We start from the raw sequence: 19269 nt of genomic DNA, 5'->3' as shown, positions 1-19269 counted from the left end.
ACATGGGATGGCGCATATTTTAGATTTTGACTGCGCATCGCCCTTCCAGCTTTTCATCCATAGTGCACGCCTTGCGTTGTTTACCAGACCTGCAGACCTTGCCGCTAACCGAAGGGAGTCCGCGGATGCGTCCGCCATGAAGGCTGCTGCACCCCGTATTAAGGGGATGGCTGCCCGTAATTTCTCTCTTGGGGTTTTATTCTCAATTTGTTGGTCCAATTGATCTATCCATATGAGCATTGATCTGGCTGTGCAAGTGCTTGCTACTGCTGGCTTAAATATTCCCGTAGTTGCCTCCCAGGATCTTTTTAGGGAGGACTCGGCTTTGCGATCTAGAGGATCCGAGAGCAGTCCCGCATCCTCTACAGGCAGAGTTGACTGCTTCGAGGTAGAGGCTACAGCAGCATCAACTTTAGGGACTTTTGTCCATGTGAGAAGCTCGTCGTCACTAAACGGGTATTTTCGTTTTGACGATGAGGGTAAAAAGCTTCTCTGATCTTGCTTTTCCCACTCCCTTTTTATTAACGCTTTCACTGCCGGTATGACCGGAAAGCATCTCCTTTTTCTCTCTGCCAAACCCGCAAACATTATATCTTGCGTGGTTTGTGCTCCTTTTGTCTCTTCACACCCCATAGTGTCTCGTATTGATTTCACTAAATTGTCCACACTTTCCACCGGGAAGCAAGGACGTCCCTCAATTTCAGACGATGAAGATGATGATGATGATGATGACGACAGGGAGGCGTCTGAACACACAACCTGGTCACTGTCTGAATTTGACGAGGGTGTCGGTATTTTGGGTTTGGCTTTATGCGGTTTATCTTGGGATATGGCTCTTAATTCTTCCCTGATAATGGTACGCAAGTCCGTAATGGACATTGCCGCTCCTTGTGTGGTCTCAGATATACAGCCTTGACAAAGTTTTTTGGGGTATGAGTCGGGTAGGGGCTGGCTACATAGAGCACATTCTTTATGTTTTGTTTTTTCACGTTTTTTACCCTGACCCGTGCGCTGATGAGAGAAGGAGGAGGGAGAGAGAGAGAGAGGGGAAATAGCATTAGCTTAATAGGTAGAGTCACTCACACTCACCCAGTGAAGCTGATAATACCGGATCAGAAGCCCGAGATCCTGTCCTGGATCTGATCACCGAACCGCTCTTATGACCGGTGTCTGAAGATCCTTTGCTGGGACGATCTTTGGCAGGGGGTACTTGGTCTCCTGTTTCAGGGTCCATGGCACCTGGGGATGACATCTTACATCGCCGGATAGTAGCGCTCATTTGATTTAAATATGGCGCCTAAGCGTCCTCCTTCTTGCGCATGCGCAAGGACCGCACCTTTCCCCCCGCCGCCGGCCGCAGCTTGGATACTCCGGAAGTTCAAGCTATACTTCCGGGTAATCCTTGGTGGTGGTCGGCGCGTGCGCAGTCCGAGCCCCGGACTCACTTCCGGAACGCTGTCCTCACCTGCTCAGCGAGGATTCCGGCGCCTGCTATTGCCACCTGCTTCGGAAACGATGCCCGGCGGCCTTACCCGGACCAGGTCATCGTCCGGGCTTCTGTCAGGCGAGGAGGGAGCCGTCAAACGGATCTCCCCCGACGCTGCCTCTGGACTGCAGCCCCTGCCGTTCTTAAAAGACACCGCACAGGCGGCGTGCATGCCCAGGTATATTTTTCTTTATAGAAATCCTGTCGTTCCTGCAGGAACAGGAAACCTAAACTGAGGAGGAGAGGCGGACCGCCATCTTTTATTTCTCAATAGGTTTCCTGTTCCTGCGGGGCGGATCCCTCTCTCCAGTGGGGTGCTGTCGTGGCGAAGAGTAAAAATACATTTCCTATGTACTGGCTGCTATAAAGTAAATCACATTCTGTACAACACTATATTACAAGAACAGAGGTAACAAGCTTACCGGATAAACTTAACCAGGATGGCAAGTAAGTGAGATGGTTCCAGCACAGCACATGAGTGTTGTGAATTAGACTTTTTTGGCTCCCTCTAGTGGTTACTAGTGATATGACTCTGGGATTTCCTTCCCTCTGTCTGCACCCAGCTGGGTCGTTACTTCAGGGGTGTTGCTATATAAACCTCCTGGAACCTTAGTCCAGTGCCTGGCATCGGTGTTATCAGACACATTCTGTTTGCTCCTGTTTGCTGATCCTGGTTCATGCTAAATTAAGCTAAGTCTTGCTTCTTTGTTTTTTGGGTTATTTGTTTGCTCTCATTTTTGTCCAGCTTGTACTAAATGTGATTCCTGACCTTGCTGGAAGCTCTAGGGGGCTGGTGTTCTCCCCCCGGGCCGTTAGACGGTTCGGGGGTTCTTGAATTTCCAGTGTGGATATTTTTGATAGGATTTTTTGCTGACCATATAAGTTATCTTTCTATATTCTGCTATTAGCTAGTGGGCCTCTCTTTGCTAAATTCCTAGCTCATTCTTATGTTTGTCTTTTCCTCTTACCTCACCGTTATTATTTGTGGGGGGCTTCTATCCAACTTTTTGGGGTATTTCCTCTGGAGGCAAGAAAGGTCTTTCTTTTCCCTTCTAGGGGTAGTTAGCTCTCCGGCTGGCGCGAGACGTCTAGGATCAACGTAGGAACGTTCCCCGGCTGCTGGTATTTGTGGTGCTAGGATTAGTTATATGGTCAGCCCAGTTACCACTGCCCTATGAGCTGGTTTTCTGTATTTACTGACTTAGCATTATTCCTGAGACCCTCTGCCATTGGGGTCATAACACATGAGCACGTGTGTCCCAGGAAGTACGCAGAAAATCATGGAGTTTCCCTCTCCCAGCATACCTTGGTACAATCCCACAATGCAACACTCTAATTGTTACTAAGGCACAGATTATAAATTTAGCCACCACTAGATGGTGCTATAACACAGCAAACCAAACGCTATAGTACTAAACTTCAATGCATAATACGAGCCACACTGTCCTTCCTGGAATGGACAGAACAAAGTAAGTTTTTCAAATCAGTACAAAGTTTCAACTTGCCAACTTTTTTCAACCACTCTGGCCAGCCTGAAAGAAAACAACTGATTTTGACTTGGATCTTCCTGAAAATCACCAGTTACCTGTTCAAATCTGTGAAAAGTGGCTATTTGCCCACCTTGTAGCCCAGAATACATTTTTGCAAGTCTAAAATTACCTGAATTTGCTGCGAGCCATCACTATGTATGTAATGTTGGTGTGAGATCAGTGGCTCAAAGTATTTTAACCACTAAAAAACACCAATTAATTATTCAGATATGTGAAAATCGTCTGTTTGCCCAATTTGATGCCCGTTCTGATGCCAAGAACCCATTTAGGCCAGGATGGAGTGACCTGAATTTGTTGCCTGGCATCACTGTCTGTCTGAAGTGTGACATCAGTGGCCCAATCTCTTATAGTCCCTTAAAAATACCAGTTACTTATTCAAATCTGTGAAAATTTGCCCACTTTAATGCCCGTTCTGATTCCCAGAACTCGTTTGTGTAGTGATCTGAATTTGATGTGGGGCATCCTGATCTATGTGTCTGTAGTGTGAGATCAGTGGCCCCAAGTCATTTAACCTTTTCAATATCACCCTTCAATGCCCACTTTGATGCCCATTTTTGTGCCAATTTGATAATTTTTTTAGCTATTTTTAATTGTACTCCCATCAGGCACCTCGCTGCATTGTACTTTATTATTGTGATGTTTCACTTTTTTTGTTAAACCTGTAAAAAAAACGGAGAATAAAAATTGCTGAAGAAGAAACCAACTTCAGCATCGTGTACGGACAAGTGTGGGAGAATTTTCTTTACTTGAATGTGACTGTATTTTAGAGGTAAAATAAAAATCTAATTTTTCTTTTCATCCTATAAAATAAAAAAACAACTTCACACTAGAACTTGGAAGTCAAGGTCCCAGAGTCTGGAGGAAGTGTGGAGAGGAACACAATCCAAACTGCTTGAGGTCTAGTGTGAAGTCTCCACAATCAGTGATGGTTTGGGGAGCCATGTCATCTGCTGGTGTAGGTCCACTGTGTTTTATGAAGACTAAAGTCAGCGTAGCCGTCTACCAGGAAATTTTAGAGCACTTCATGCTTCCCTCTGCCGACAAGCTTTTTGGAGATGGAAATTTAATTCTCCTGCAGGACTTGGCACCTGCCCACACTGCCAAAAGTACCAATACCTGGTTTAAAAACAACAGTATCACTGTGCTTGACTGGCAGCAAACTCACCTGACCTTAACCTAATAGAGAATCTATGGGGTATTGTCAAGAGGAAAATGGCTGATACCAGACCCAACAATGCAGACAAGCTGAAGGCTGCTATCAAAGCAACCTGGGGTTCCATAACACCTCAGCAGTGCCACAGGCTGATCGCCTCCATGCCACGCCGCATTGACACAGTAATTGATGCAAAAGGAGCCCCGACCAAGTATTTCTTGAATTTACTGAATATACAGTTCAGTAGGCCAACATTTCGGATTTTAACCCCTTCACCCCCAAGGGTGGTTTGCACGTTAATGACCGGGCCAATTTTTACAATTCTGACCACTGTCCCTTTATGAGGTTATAACTCTGGAACGCTTCAACGGATCTTGGCGATTCTGACATTGTTTTCTCGTGACATATTGTACTTCATGATAGTGGTAAAATTTCTTTGATATTACCTGCGTTTATTTGCAAAAAAAATGGAAATTTGGCGAAAATTGTGAAAATTTTGCAATTTTCCAACTTTGAATTTTTATGCCCTTAAATCAGAGATATGTCACACAAAATACTTAATAAGTAACATTTCCCACATGTCTACTTTACATCAGCACAATTTTGGAACCAAAATTTTTTTTGGTTAGGGAGTTATAAGGGTTAAAAGTTGACCAGCAATTTCTCATTTTTACAACACCATTTTTTTTTAGGGACCACATCTCATTTGAAGTCATTTTGAGGGGTCTATATGATAGAAAATACCCAAGTGTGACACCATTCTAAAAACTGCACCCCTCAAGGTGCTCAAAACCACATTCAAGAAGTTTATTAACCCTTCTGGTGCTTCACAGGAATTTTTGGAATGTTTAAATAAAAATGAACATTTAACTTTTTTTCACAAAAAATTTAATTCAGCTCCAATTTGTTTTATTTTACCAAGGGTAACAGGAGAAAATGGACCCCAAAAGTTGTTGTACAATTTGTCCTGAGTACGCCGATACCCCATATGTGGGGGTAAACCACTGTTTGGGCGCATGACAGAGCTCGGAAGCGAAGGAGCGCCATTTGACTTTTCAATGCAAAATTGACTGGAATTGAGATGGGACGCCATGTTGCGTTTGGGGAGCCCCTGATGTGCCTAAACATTGAAACCCCCCACAAGTGACACCATTTTGGAAAGTAGACCCCCTAAGGAACTTATCTAGAGGTGTGGTGAGCACTTTGACCCAACAAGTGCTTCACAGAAGTTTATAATGCAGAACCGTAAAAATAAAAAATCATATTTTTTCACAAAAATTATCTTTTCACCCCCAATTTTATATTTTCCCAAGGGTAAGAGAAGAAATTGGACCCCAAAAGTTGTTGTACAATTTGTCCTGAGTACGCTGATACCCCATATGTGGGGGTAAACCACTGTTTGGGCGCATGGGAGAGCTCGGAAGGGAAGTAGCACCGTTTGACTTTTCAATGCAAAATTGACAGGAATTGAGATGGGACGCCATGTTGCGTTTGGAGAGCCACTGATGTGCCTAAACATTGAAACCCCCCACAAGTGACACCATTTTGGAAAGTAGACCCCCTAAGGAACTTATCTAGATGTGTGGTGAGTGCTTTGACCCACCAAGGGCTTCACAGAAGTTTATAATGCAGAGCCGTAAAAATAAAACAAAAATTTTTTCCCACAAAAATTATTTTTCAGCCCCCAGTTTTGTATTTTCCCGAGGGTAACAGGAGAAATTGGACCCCAAAATTTGTTGTCCAATTTGTCCTGAGTGCGCTGATACCCCATATGTGGGGGGAACCACCGTTTGGACGCATGGAAGGGCTCGGAAGTGAAGGAGCGCCATTTGGAATGCAGACTTAGATGGAATGGTCTGCAGGCGTCACATTGCGTTTGCAGAGCCCCTAATGTACCTAAACAGTAGAAACCCCCCACAAGTGACACCATGTTGGAAAGTAGACCCCCTAAGGAACTTATCTAGATGTGTGGTGAGTGCTTTGACCCACCAAGGGCTTCACAGAAGTTTATAATGCAGAGCCGTAAAAATAAAACAAAACTTTTTTCCCACAAAAATTATTTTTTAGCCCCCAGTTTTGTATTTTCCCAGGGGTAACAGGAGAAATTGGACCCCAAAGGTTGTTGTCCTATTTGTCCTGAGTACGCTGATACCCCATATGTTGGGGTAAACCCCTGTTTGGGCACACGGGAGAGCTCGGAAGGGAAGGAGCACTGTTTTACTTTTTCAACGCAGAATTGGCTGGAATTGAGATCGGACGCCATGTCGCGTTTGGAGAGCCCCTGATGTGCCGAAACAGTGGAAACCCCCCAATTATAACTGAAACCCTAATCCAAACACACCCCTAACCCTAATCCCAACAGTAACCCTAACCACACCTCTAACCCTGACACACCCCTAACCCTAATCCCAACCCTATTCCCAACCGTAAATGTAATCTAAACCCTAACCGTAACTTTAGCCCCAACCCTAACCCTAACTTTAGCCCCAACCCTAACTGTAGCCTTAACCCTAGCCCCAACCCTAGCCCTAACCCTAACCCTAATGGGAAAATGGAAATAAATACATTTTTTTTATTTTTCCCTAACTAAGGGGGTGATGAAGGGGGGTTTGATTTACTTTTATAGCGAGTTTTTTAGCGGATTTTTATGATTGGCAGCCGTCACACACTGAAAGACGCTTTTTATTGCAAAAAATATTTTTTGCGTTACCACATTTTGAGAGCTATAAATTTTCCATATTTTGGTCCACAGAGTCATGTGAGGTCTTGTTTTTTGCGGGATGAGTTGACGTTTTTATTGGTAACTTTTTGGGCACGTCACATTTTTTGATCGCTTTTTATTCCGATTTTTGTGAGGCAGAATGACCAAAAACCAGCTATTCATGAATTTCTTTTGGGAGAGGCGTTTATACTGTTCCGCGTTTGGTAAAATTGATAAAGCAGTTTTATTCTTTGGGTCAGTACGATTACAGCGATACCTCATTTATATAATTTTTTTATGTTTTGGCGCTTTTATACGATAAAAACTATTTTATGGAAAAAATAATTATTTTTGCATCGCTTTATTCTCAGGACTATAACTTTTTTATTTTTTTGCTGATCATGCTGTATGGCGGCTCGTTATTTGCGGGACAAGATGACGCTTTCAGCGGTACCATGGTTATTTATATCTGTCTTTTTGATCGCGTGTTATTCCACTTTTTGTTCGGCGGTATGATAATAAAGCGTTGTTTTTTGCCTCGTTTTTTTTTTTTTTTTCTTACGGTGTTTACTGAAGGGGTTAACTAGTGGGCCAGTTTTATAGGTCGGGTCGTTACGGACGCGGCGATACTAAATATGTGTACTTTTATTGTTTTGTTTTTTTTATTTAGATAAAGAAATGTATTTATGGGAATAATTTTTTTTTTTTTTTCATTATTTTGGAATATTTTTTTTTATTTTTATTTTTTACACATTTGGAAATTTTTTTTTTTACTTTTTTACTTTGCCCCAGGGGGGGGACAATACAGATCGGTGATCTGCCAGTTTGCATAGCACTCTGACAGATCACCGATCTGAGAGAAGTGCAGGCTGCTTCACAGTGCCTGCTCTGAGCAGGCTTCTGTGAAGCCACCTCCCTCCCTGCAGGACCCGGATCCGCGGCCATCTTGGATCCGGGTCTGGAGCAGGCAGGGAGGGAGGTAAGACCCTCGCAGCAACGCGATCACATCGCGTTGCTGCGGGGGGCTCAGGGAAGCCCGCAGGGAGCCCCCTCCCTGCGCGATGCTTCCCTGCACCGCCGGCACATCGCGATCATGTTTGATCGCGGTGTGCCGGGGGTTAATGTGCCGGGAGCGGTCCGTGACCGCTCCTGGCACATAGTGCCGGATGTCAGCTGCGATAGGCAGCTGACACCCGGCCGCGATCGGCCGCGCTCCCCTCGTGAGCGCCGCCGATCGCGCTGGACGTACTATCCCGTCGGCGGTCATACGGGCCCACCCCACCTCGACGGGATAGTACGTCAGATGTCAGGAAGGGGTTAAAATAATGTGTTCAAGCTGGTGTTATAAAGTATTCTAATTTCCTGAGATAATGACTTTTGGGTTTTCATTGGCTCTAAGCCGTAATCATCAACATTAACAGAAATAAACACTTGAAATAGATCACTGTTTGTAATGACTATATAATATGAGTTTCACTTTTTCTATTGAAGAATTGAAATAAATTAACTTTTAGATGATATACTAATTTTGTGAGCTGCACCTGTGTGTGTGCATATGTATATGTATGTGTACATACACACATATATATATGTATGTATGTATGTATGTATGTATGTATGTATGTATATATATATATATATATATATATATATATATATATATATATACACACACACACACTTATACAGTACTGAGCAGAAGTTTGGACACGCCTTCTCATTTAAAGATTTTTCTAGATTTTCATGACTATGAAAATTGTACAATCATACTGAATGCATCAAACCTATGAATTAACACTTGTGGAATTATGTACTTAACAAGAAAGTGTGAAACAACTGAAAATATGTCTTATATTCTAGGTTGTTCAAAGTAGCCACCTTTTGATTTGATGACTGCTTTGCACACTCTTGGCATTCTCTTGATGAGTTTCAAGAGGTAGTCACCGGGAATGGTCTTCCAACAATCTTGAAGGAGTTCCCAGAGATGCTTAGCACTTGTTGGCCCTTTTGCCTTCACTCTGCGGTCCATCTCACCCTAAACCATCTCGATTGGGTTCAGGTCTGGTGACTGTGGATGCCCGGTCATCTGGCGTAGCACCCCATCACTCTCCTTCTTGGTCAAATAGCCCTTACACAGCCTGGAGGTGTGTTTGGGGTCATTGTCCTGTTGAAAAATAAATGATGGTCCAACTGAACGCAAACCTGATGGAATAGCAACTGATGGTCCCATCCCCATTTATAAGGCAAGAAATTACACTTATTTAACCTGACAGGGCACAACTGTGAAGTGAAAACCAATCCCGTGACTACCTCTTGAAGTTCATCAAGAGAATGCCAAGAGTGTGCAAAGCAGTAATCAAAGCAAAAGGTGGCTACTTTGAAGAAGCTAGAATCTAAGACATAATTTCAGTTGTTTCACACTTTTTTGTTAAGTATATAATTCCACATGTGTTAATTCATAGTTTTGTTGCCTTCAGTGTGAATGTACAATTTTCATAGTCATGAAAATACAGAAAAATCTTTAAATGAGAAGGTGTGTCCAAACTTTTGGTCTGTACTGAATGTGTATGTGTATGTATGTGTATATATATATATATATATATATATATATATATATATATATATATATATATATATATATATATATATATATACACACTCACTGGCCACTTTATTAGGTACACCTGTCCAACTTCTTGTTAACACTTAATTTCTAATCAGCCAATCACATGGCGGCAACTCAGTGCATTTAGGCGTGTAGACATGGTCAAGACAATCTCCTGCAGTTCAAACCGAGCATCAGTATGGGGAAGAAAGGTGATTTGAGTGCCCTTGAACGTGGCATGGTTGTTGGTGCCAGAAGGGCTGGTCTGAGAATTTCAGAAACTGCTGATCTACTGGGATTTTCACGCACAACCATCTCTAGGGTTTACAGAGAATGGTCCGAAAAAGAAAAAAAATCCAGTGAGCGGCAGTTCTGTGGGCGGAAATGCCTTGTTGATGCCAGAGGTCAGAGGAGAATGGGCAGACTGGTTCGAGCTGATGGAAAGGCAACAGTGACTCAAATCGCCACCCGTTACAACCAAGGTAGGCCTAAGAGCATCTCTGAACGCACAGTGCGTCGAACTTTGAGGCAGATGGGCTACAGCAGCAGAAGACCACACCGGGTACCACTCCTTTCAGCTAAGAACAGGAAACTGAGGCTACAATTTGTACAAGCTCATCGAAATTGGACAGTAGAAGATTGGAAAAACGTTGCTTGGTCTGATGAGTCTCGATTTCTGCTGCGACATTCGGATGGTAGGGTCAGAATTTGGCGTAAACAACATGAAAGCATGGATCCATCCTGCCTTGTATGAAGCATCTTTGGGATGTGCAGCCGACAAATCTGCGGCAACTATGTGATGCCATCATGTCAATATGGACCAAAATCTCTGAGGAATGCTTCCTGCACCTTGTAGAATCTATGCCACGAAGAATTGAGGCAGTTCTGAAGGCAAAAGGGGGTCCAACCCGTTACTAGCATGGTGTACCTAATAAAGTGGCCGGTGAGTGTATATGTATATATATATATATATATATATATATATATATATATATATATATATATATATATATATATATATATATACACTAGATGGTGACCCGATTCTAACGCATCGAGTATTTTAGAATGTGTATGGTAGTATATAGCATATATAGCACAGCCCACGTAGTATATAACGCAGCCCACGTAGTATATAACACAGCCCACTTAGTATATAACAGCCACGTAGTATATTGCCCAGCCACGTAGTATATAGCACAGCCCACGCAGTATATTGCACAGCCCACGTAGTATATAGCACAGCCCACGTAGTATATAGCACAGCCCACGTAGTATATAACACATCCACGTAGTATATAACACAGCCACGTAGTATATTGCCCAGCCACTCAGTATATAGCACAGGCCACGTAGTATATAACACAGGCCACGCAGTATATAACACAGCCCACGCAGTATATAGCAATGTGGGCACCATATCCCTGTGAAAAAAAGAATTAAAATAAAAAATAGTTATATACTCGCCCTCCGTCAGCCCCTGGATCCAGGCCAGGCGTTTAGCGATGCTCCTCGCGACGCTCCGGTCCCAAGAATGCATTGCGGCAATAACGTGTGATGATGTAGCGGTCTCGCGAGACCGCTACGTCCTGTCCAGTCATTGCCGAAATGCATTCTTGGGACCAGAGCGGCGCGAGGAGCGGGAAAGGTGCCGGAAGGTGAGAATATAATGTTTTTTTTATTTTTTTAAAATTATTTTTAACATATGTTTTTACTATTGATGCTGCATAGGCAGCATCAATAGTAAAAAGTTGGTCACTTATAGGGTTAATATCAGCGTTAACGGACTGCGCTACACTGCTTTATGCCGCTGTGTAACGTAGTCCGTTTAACGGACTGCTAAAACCCTATGTGGCTGCTGACTGTAGGGGAGTATGGAGGGGGCACTGACCGGAGGGGAGTAGGGAGGGGCCAATTCGTGGCCAGACTGCCTGTCGCTGATTGGTCGCAGTCAGCCGGCCGCCACCAATCAGCGACCTGGAATTTCCGCGACTGACTAACGGAAGTACCCCTTAGGCAAATATATATACAGTGGGGCAAAAAAGTATTTAGTCAGTCAGCAATAGTGCAAGTTCCACCACTTAAAAAGATGAGAGGTGTCTGTAATTTACATCATAGGTAGACCTCAACTATGGGAGACAAACTGAGAAAAAAAAATCCAGAAAATCACATTGTCTGTTTTTTTAATCATTTTATTTGCATATTCTGGTGGAAAATAAGTATTTGGTCAGAAACAAACAATCAAGATTTCTGGCTCTCACAGACCTGTAACTTCTTCTTTAAGAGTCTCCTCTTTCCTCCACTCATTACCTGTAGTAATGGCACCTGTTTAAACTTGTTATCAGTATAAAAAGACACCTGTGCACACCCTCAAACAGTCTGATTCCAAACTCCACTATGGTGAAGACCAAAGAGCTGTCAAAGGACACCAGAAACAAAATTGTAGCCCTGCACCAGGCTGGGAAGACTAAATCTGCAATAGCCAACCAGCTTGGAGTGAAGAAATCAACAGTGGGAGCAATAATTAGAAAATGGAAGACATTCAAGACCACTGATAATCTCCCTCGATCTGGGGCTCCACGCAAAATCCCACACCGTGGGGTCAGAATGATCACAAGAACGGTGAGCAAAAATCCCAGAACCACGCGGGGGGACCTAGTGAATGAACTGCAGAGAGCTGGGACCAATGTAACAAGGCCTACCATAAGTAACACACTACGCCACCATGGACTCAGATCCTGCAGTGCCAGACGTGTCCCACTGCTTAAGCCAGTACATGTCCGGGCCCGTCTGAAGTTTGCTAGAGAGCATTTGGATGATCCAGAGGAGTTTTGGGAGAATGTCCTATGGTCTGATGAAACCAAACTGGAACTGTTTGGTAGAAACACAACTTGTCGTGTTTGGAGGAAAAAGAATACTGAGTTGCATCCATCAAACACCATACCTACTGTAAAGCATGGTGGTGGAAACATCATGCTTTGGGGCTGTTTCTCTGCAAAGGGGCCAGGACGACTGATCCGGGTACATGAAAGAATGAATGGGGCCATGTATCGTGAGATTTTGAGTGCAAACCTCCTTCCATCAGCAAGGGCATTGAAGATGAAACGTGGCTGGGTCTTTCAACATGACAATGATCCAAAGCACACCGCCAGGGCAACGAAGGAGTGGCTTCGTAAGAAGCATTTCAAGGTCCTGGAGTGGCCTAGCCAGTCTCCAGATCTCAACCCTATAGAAAACCTTTGGAGGGAGTTGAAAGTCCGTGTTGCCAAGCGAAAAGCCAAAAACATCACTGCTCTAGAGGAGATCTGCATGGAGGAATGGGCCAAAATACCAACAACAGTGTGTGGCAACCTTGTGAAGACTTACAGAAAACGTTTGACCTCTGTCATTGCCAACAAAGGATATTTTACAAAGTATTGAGATGAAATTTTGTTTCTGACCAAATACTTATTTTCCACCAGAATATGCAAATAAAATGATAAAAAAACAGACAATGTGATTTTCTGGATTTTTTTTTCTCAGTTTGTCTCCCATAGTTGAGGTCTACCTATGATGTAAATTACAGACGCCTCTCATCTTTTTAAGTGGTGGAACTTGCACTATTGCTGACTGACTAAATACTTTTTTGCCCCACTGTGTATATATATATATATATATATATATATATATATATATATATATATATATATATATAGTAAGAAAAGTATCAGGAAAATGGTGAGGGCACAAAAAGTTACAGACAGACAGTCAATACTTCAATACTTCACAGAAATATAGGGGTGCATATATAGCCAAACAGGTTAAGTACGATTTGCCAAAAAATAACAAGTTTAAAGGGATGGGTTTGCCAGACACTGTGTGCAATACAGATATGAGAGCCAAAATGAGTGATGTTAAGTCCAAAGTAGGCCATAGAGGGGCTCACATGTAATCAGTAATGGATGCCTATAGCAATGAGCAACACTCAACCTATGAAGAGTTTCCAAAGGAATAGTGTGGATGACTATATAAGTCATATTACAAGACTCGTTAAAGAATTGATTGTGACTTGTAGGATCACTACTTCCAACAGGTGGCGCTATAGAGTTAAGTCCTCTTTTTCTCTGAAGAGGCTATTTGCATATTAAATTTCCCAGAGGAGCCTTGCACGGTGAATAAGCCTCCTTACCTTGACAAGCCAGAGCTGGTATGTCACTCTCCACAAGGAAAAGCCTTACCCCTTAGACCTCAGTCTCAGAGCCTCTCACCTAGCCAAATTACACTGTGTTCCAAGATATTATGCAAATTGGATTTAAGTGTCAAAATGATTTAATTGTTTTGTTTTTCAAATAAACTAATGGATGGCATTGTGTCTCAGGGCTCAATGGATCACTGAAATCAATCTTAAACACATGTGATAATTAGTTTTCCAGGTGATTCTAATTAAAGAAAAACTACTTAAAAATGATGTTCCACATTATTAAGCAGGCCACAGTTTTCAAGTAACATGAGAAAGAAAAAGGATCTCTCTGCTGCCGAAAAGCATCAAATAGTGCAATGCCTTGGTCAAGGGATGAAAACATTAGATATTTATTGAAAATTTAAGCGTGATCATCTTACTGTTAAGAGATTTGTGGCTGAATCTGAGCACAGTCGTGTTCGTGCTGATAAAGGCATAATGAGGAAGGTTTCTGCCAGGCAAGTTCATCGGATGAAGAGAGCAGCTGCTAAAAAGCCATTACAAACCAGCAAACAGATATTTGAAGCCGCTGATGCCTCTGGAGTCCCTCGAACCTCAAGGTGTAGGATCCTTCAAAGGCTTGCTTTGGTTCATAAACCTACTATTCGGCCACCCCTAAACAGTGTTCACAAGAAGAAATGGTTGTAGTGGGCCCAGACATACATGAAGACTAATTTTCAAACAGTCTTGTTTACTAGTATATTGCGACAAATCAGCACTCACCTAATTATCAACATCAGATGACATGACATGTTGGATTTCCCCCATAATTGGTAAAACGAAGTGATGTTATCCCCCTTGTTGTTCCTATCCCTAGTCTGTCCTGTCTTGTCTTTCTAGTTTGGTTTATATGATCGACCTTTATTGATATGGTTACTTTTACATTTTTGTCACGATGCTCTATAAATAACTATATCTTTTCTACATGGAAGGTCGTTTTTGTTATATATTGCTATGAAAACTTTAAATAAACATATTGAAACAAAAAAAACAGTCTTGTTTACTGATGAGTGTCGAGCAACCCTGGATGGTCTAGATGGATGGAGTAGTGGATGATTGGTGGATGGCCACCATGTCCCAACAAGGCTGCAACGTCAGCAACGATGTGGAGGAGTCATGTTTTGGGACGGAATCATGGGGAAACAGCTGGTAGGGCCCTTTAAAGTTCCTGAAGATGTGAAAATGATCTCTGCAAAGTATATAGAGATTCTGACTAACAACTTTCTTCCATGGTATAAGAAGCAGAAACGTGCCTTGAGGAGCAAAATCATCTTCATGCATGACAATGCACCATCTCATGCTGCAAAGAATACCTCTGAGTCATTGGCTGCTATGGGCATAAAAGGAGATAAACTCATGGTGTGGCCACCATCTTCCCCTGTCCTCAACCCTATAGAGAACCTTTGGAGTATCATCAAGCAAAAGATCTATGAGGGTGGGAGGCAGTTAACATCAAAACAGCAGCTCTGGGAAGCTATTCTGACTTCATGCAAAGAAATACAAGCGGAAACTCTCCAAAAACTCACAAGTTCAATGGATGCAAGAATTGTGAAGGTGAGATCAAAGAAGGGCTCCTATGTTAACATGTAACTTGGCCTGTTAGGATGTTTTGGAGTTAAATAGCTTTTTTGTTCAGTGAATGTGACCTCTTAATGCTGCAAATTCCACAAATGAGCATTTTCAGTTCTTTAAAACATATCAAATGTCTAGAAATTCTACTGTGCCTAATAATTTGGAACAGTTTATTTTGAGGTTTTATTCATTTTGGAGATTATACTGTTATCATTGGGAGGTTTCTTCAATAAAATTCGATGTATACTGTAAAGGGTGATGACTTTTATTAGACTGACTGTCATTTGCACCAACCATTTAGGAAAATCCGAGAAAAATATCATTTGCATAATAATTTGGAACATAGTGTAGTTCTCATGCTTCGCACTGACGAGGGCCAACAGCCCGAAACACCGTGTCTGCGAATTGAGATACTGATTTGGCTTTTGTCCTAAGTCATATTACAAGACTCGTTAAAGGGTTGATTGTGACTTGTAGGATCCGCTACTTCTAACAGGTGGCGCTATAGAGTTGAAGTCCTCTTTTTCTCTGAAGAGGCAATTTGCATATATAAATCAACAACTTAACTCACCCATGGAGTATGACAGCACCTGTAGGCACCTAGATGAGCTGTGTGGGAGCTCCCCTCACTGACTATGGTTATTCATACTCATGCTTCGGGCTTATATTTCCTATCTCTTTTACAAGGGGTAATAACATAAAATGTATTACACAATTTCTACTAAATGTGGCAATATCCTATATGTGGTCAAAAACTGCTGTTTGGGCAAATGGCAGTAGTAGTAGGGAAGAAGCGCTATTTGGTATTTGAAGCGTAAATTTGGCTGGATTGGATTGCAGATACCTTGTCTCATTTGAAGAGCTCCTGAGGTACCAAAACAGCAGAAACCCCCACAAGTGACCTCATTTGGAAACTACAGACACCACATGTGCCTCACAGAATTTCATAGCATTGGGCGATGACGAAAGAATAATTACATTTTTACCACCAAAATGTTGCTTTAGCCCAATGTTTTAAATTTTTATAAGGGCAATAGGAAAAAATGGACCTCCACCGGCTGCTGTGTAATTTCTCCTAAATGCGACAATACCCTTCGTGTAATCGGGAACTAGTTTTCAGGCACAGTGCAAAGCTCAGAAGGGAAGGAGCGCCATGTAGTAGTTCAGGTTTGCTGCTATGGTTTGCGGGTGCCATGACCCACTGAGGTGCCAGACTAGCACAAACCCCCATGAGTGTCCCCATTTTACAAACTACACCTTTCAATGAATTCATCTAAGGGTGCAGTGATCATATTTACACAATGGGTGTGCCACAGAGTTTTGTATCATTAGGCAGTGAATGAAAAATTACATTTTTTAAGCACAAAAATGACGTTTTAGTCACAAATTTTAAATTTTCACAAGCGGAAATGAGTAAAACTGGCAACAACATTTGCATTACAGAATGCTGTAGATAAGCCCCTGATGCCGGTGGCCTTAGTTTATAGGCCACTGAAAAACAGTGGTGGCGAACCGGCTCCGGAACGCAGTGTTCCGGGAGTTAAAGTGCACTTAGTGCAGGGTGTCAGCTGAGACAATCAGCTGACACCCGGCCCCGATCAGCCACACACCCCCCATGTGCGCGACTGATCGGTAATGACGTACTATTCCGTCCATAGGAATTAGGGCCCAGGTCACATGGACGGAATAGTACGTCTGATGGCAGAAAGGGGTTTAAGCACATTGTTTTTCTGGACTGTTGTAGGAATTGTTTATTTGTAGTGTTCTAATTGTGTCAAAGAATTTTTTAAACTTTTTTTATTAAAAAAACCCCTCCAATTGTCCTCTCTTTCTTGAATATGATGTTTTTTGGAGTAACATTTAAGTAGCTTAGTAATTCTCACTTGACAAAATATATGGAAAAATATGAGTCTGGGTGTTGTTGTATTAGTTCATAAATATGTGTGAACACAGCCATACAGACTTGTTTGGCAAAATGTCACTACTACAGCTCTTGTCACAAAAGAGCAAGATGTCATGTAGCGAAGCTTGTGTAAAAATCAAAATGTTATGGCTGCTATGACTATGAGTGAATGACCCAAAAAATCTATAGCTCCCAAACGCCCTGGATACAGCAGAACAGCCATATACCGGACATTTCTAAGCCAATGTTTGAGCAGGGGACTAATATATTGTGAGATGATTTACACAGATTATGGTCTAAAATAAATAGGTGTTAGTAGTACATATGAAGAAAAAAATCCACAATGCTGTACTAATAATGTAATAATAAAAATAGAAATACATTAATCATCTCCTGCTGCCCTCACTACGTCGGGTCTGTATGCCATTTTTTTTCAATTAATACATAGGTGATCCAGGGAAAGTGTGGGGAAGTATTTATTCAAATAAACTATTTTTTTGTGTGTGTGTGTTTTCATTTTGATTACCAGGTTAGTTATGGGGGTATCTGAAAGACACCTCTCCATTACCAACCCCAGGGCTTGATGCCAGTGGTGATTTTTGAAAAAACACAACTGACATCAACCCTAACTACTGTTATCCGGATTGCCACCGCAGCAGGGCATTCTGGAAGAGTAAAGGCAAAGTGCCAGATTTGGCTCATTTAATGTGATTCGCCTCTTTTAAGGATGCTGACAATAACCATGGACCTTCCCAGCCTGATAATATCAGCTCACAGCTGTCTGCTTTACCTTTGCTGGTTATTAAAAATAACAGAGACATCACGTAGTTTTCTCATTTATTTATTAGCTTAATACATGTACATTAAACTAGACATACAAGGCCCTGATTATATATCTCACGGATATCAAGTAAATCTGTCTGTCTGTCTATCTATCTATTTATCTATATTTTTGCCCATCTTTAACGCCTAAACATTTGTCATTTCTATTCTTCATTCTATTACTGAACATGTCACATGGATGGGGCACATGAACAGCACACGGAAATATCAAAATATGTGACGTAGGCCTTAGTAAGCCGTTCATGTCTTTAAGAGAAAAGAGAATTGAACATCTACATTATACATCTCATCACAAGCTTCCCTCATTATCTTCAATAATTGTATTATTACACGGATTCTTTATGATGTTACATTGTCATCTTCTTCCAATTCAGGTCTCTACAATATCAGATCCTCTCAGCGGAAATCTTCTATATAAGTATATTTTACTCATTGACCCATCAGGGATGGATAGGAGCAGTGACAAGATGGTGGAGAGGATATTACACCTCACCCTAGAGATCCTCTTCCGGCTTACTGGAGAGGTGAGAGATTCTGATGACGTCACATTACATCATTCTTATCTATGAGAATAACAGATGGACAGAACTGGAGAGGTGAGGACTCTGGAAATGTCTGTAGTGAGATTTATTAATGTGTCTCTCCATAACCAGGATTACACAGTAGTGAAGAAGACCTCTAGTGAGCGCTGTCAGGATCCTGTGTCTGAGGGATGGGGAACACCCCTGAGCCCAATCATGGGGCATCTACCTCACCCACTGATATGTGAGGACGTCAAGGACCAGAAGATTCTAGAACTTGCCTACAAGATGACTGAGCTGCTGACTGGAGAGGTGGGAATGCTGGGACATTACATAGTCGTGCTATGAAGGGATCAGTGATATGATGGTATCATTGTATGTGTCAGGTTCCTATAAGGTGTCAGGATGTCACCATCTATTTCTCCATGGAGGAGTGGGAGTATTTAGAAGAACACAAAGATCTGTACAAGGACATCATGATGGAGGTTCCCCAGCCCCTCACATCACCAGGTAATAGACAGGACTAAATACACACGGCCTATAAATATCTGTATGTAAACAATTCAGTCCCTGTATGCATTTCCTCCAGATCTGTCCAGTAAGAAGACAACACCAGAGAGATGTCCCCCATCCTCTTCTTCACCAAGACTGTACAGAAGAAAATCCCAATGTTCCTCATCAGGTAGATGGAAAGAAGGTGTCATGAGATCTCCCCT

The 19269-nt window shown here is 42.2% G+C and overlaps 1 protein-coding gene across 1 annotated transcript in view; it reads left to right on the top strand.

Moving 5' to 3' along the window:
• LOC143766203 (gastrula zinc finger protein XlCGF66.1-like) overlaps positions 1-19269 on the top strand; it is a 30302-nt gene that overhangs the window by 10805 nt on the left and 228 nt on the right. Inside the window, exons 2-5 of the mRNA XM_077253693.1 lie at positions 18407-18556; positions 18686-18865; positions 18940-19063; positions 19143-19235. Coding sequence (XP_077109808.1) covers positions 18479-18556; positions 18686-18865; positions 18940-19063; positions 19143-19235 — 475 coding nt within the window. The 5' untranslated portion in view covers positions 18407-18478. The remainder of the gene's footprint in view (positions 1-18406; positions 18557-18685; positions 18866-18939; positions 19064-19142; positions 19236-19269) is intronic.

This window comes from Ranitomeya variabilis, chromosome 4 (assembly GCF_051348905.1).
Source record: "Ranitomeya variabilis isolate aRanVar5 chromosome 4, aRanVar5.hap1, whole genome shotgun sequence".
Classification (NCBI taxonomy): Eukaryota; Metazoa; Chordata; class Amphibia; order Anura; family Dendrobatidae; genus Ranitomeya; species Ranitomeya variabilis.
The sequence above is the reverse complement of the archived record's forward strand: the minus strand, read 5'-3'. Positions and strand labels throughout refer to the sequence as shown.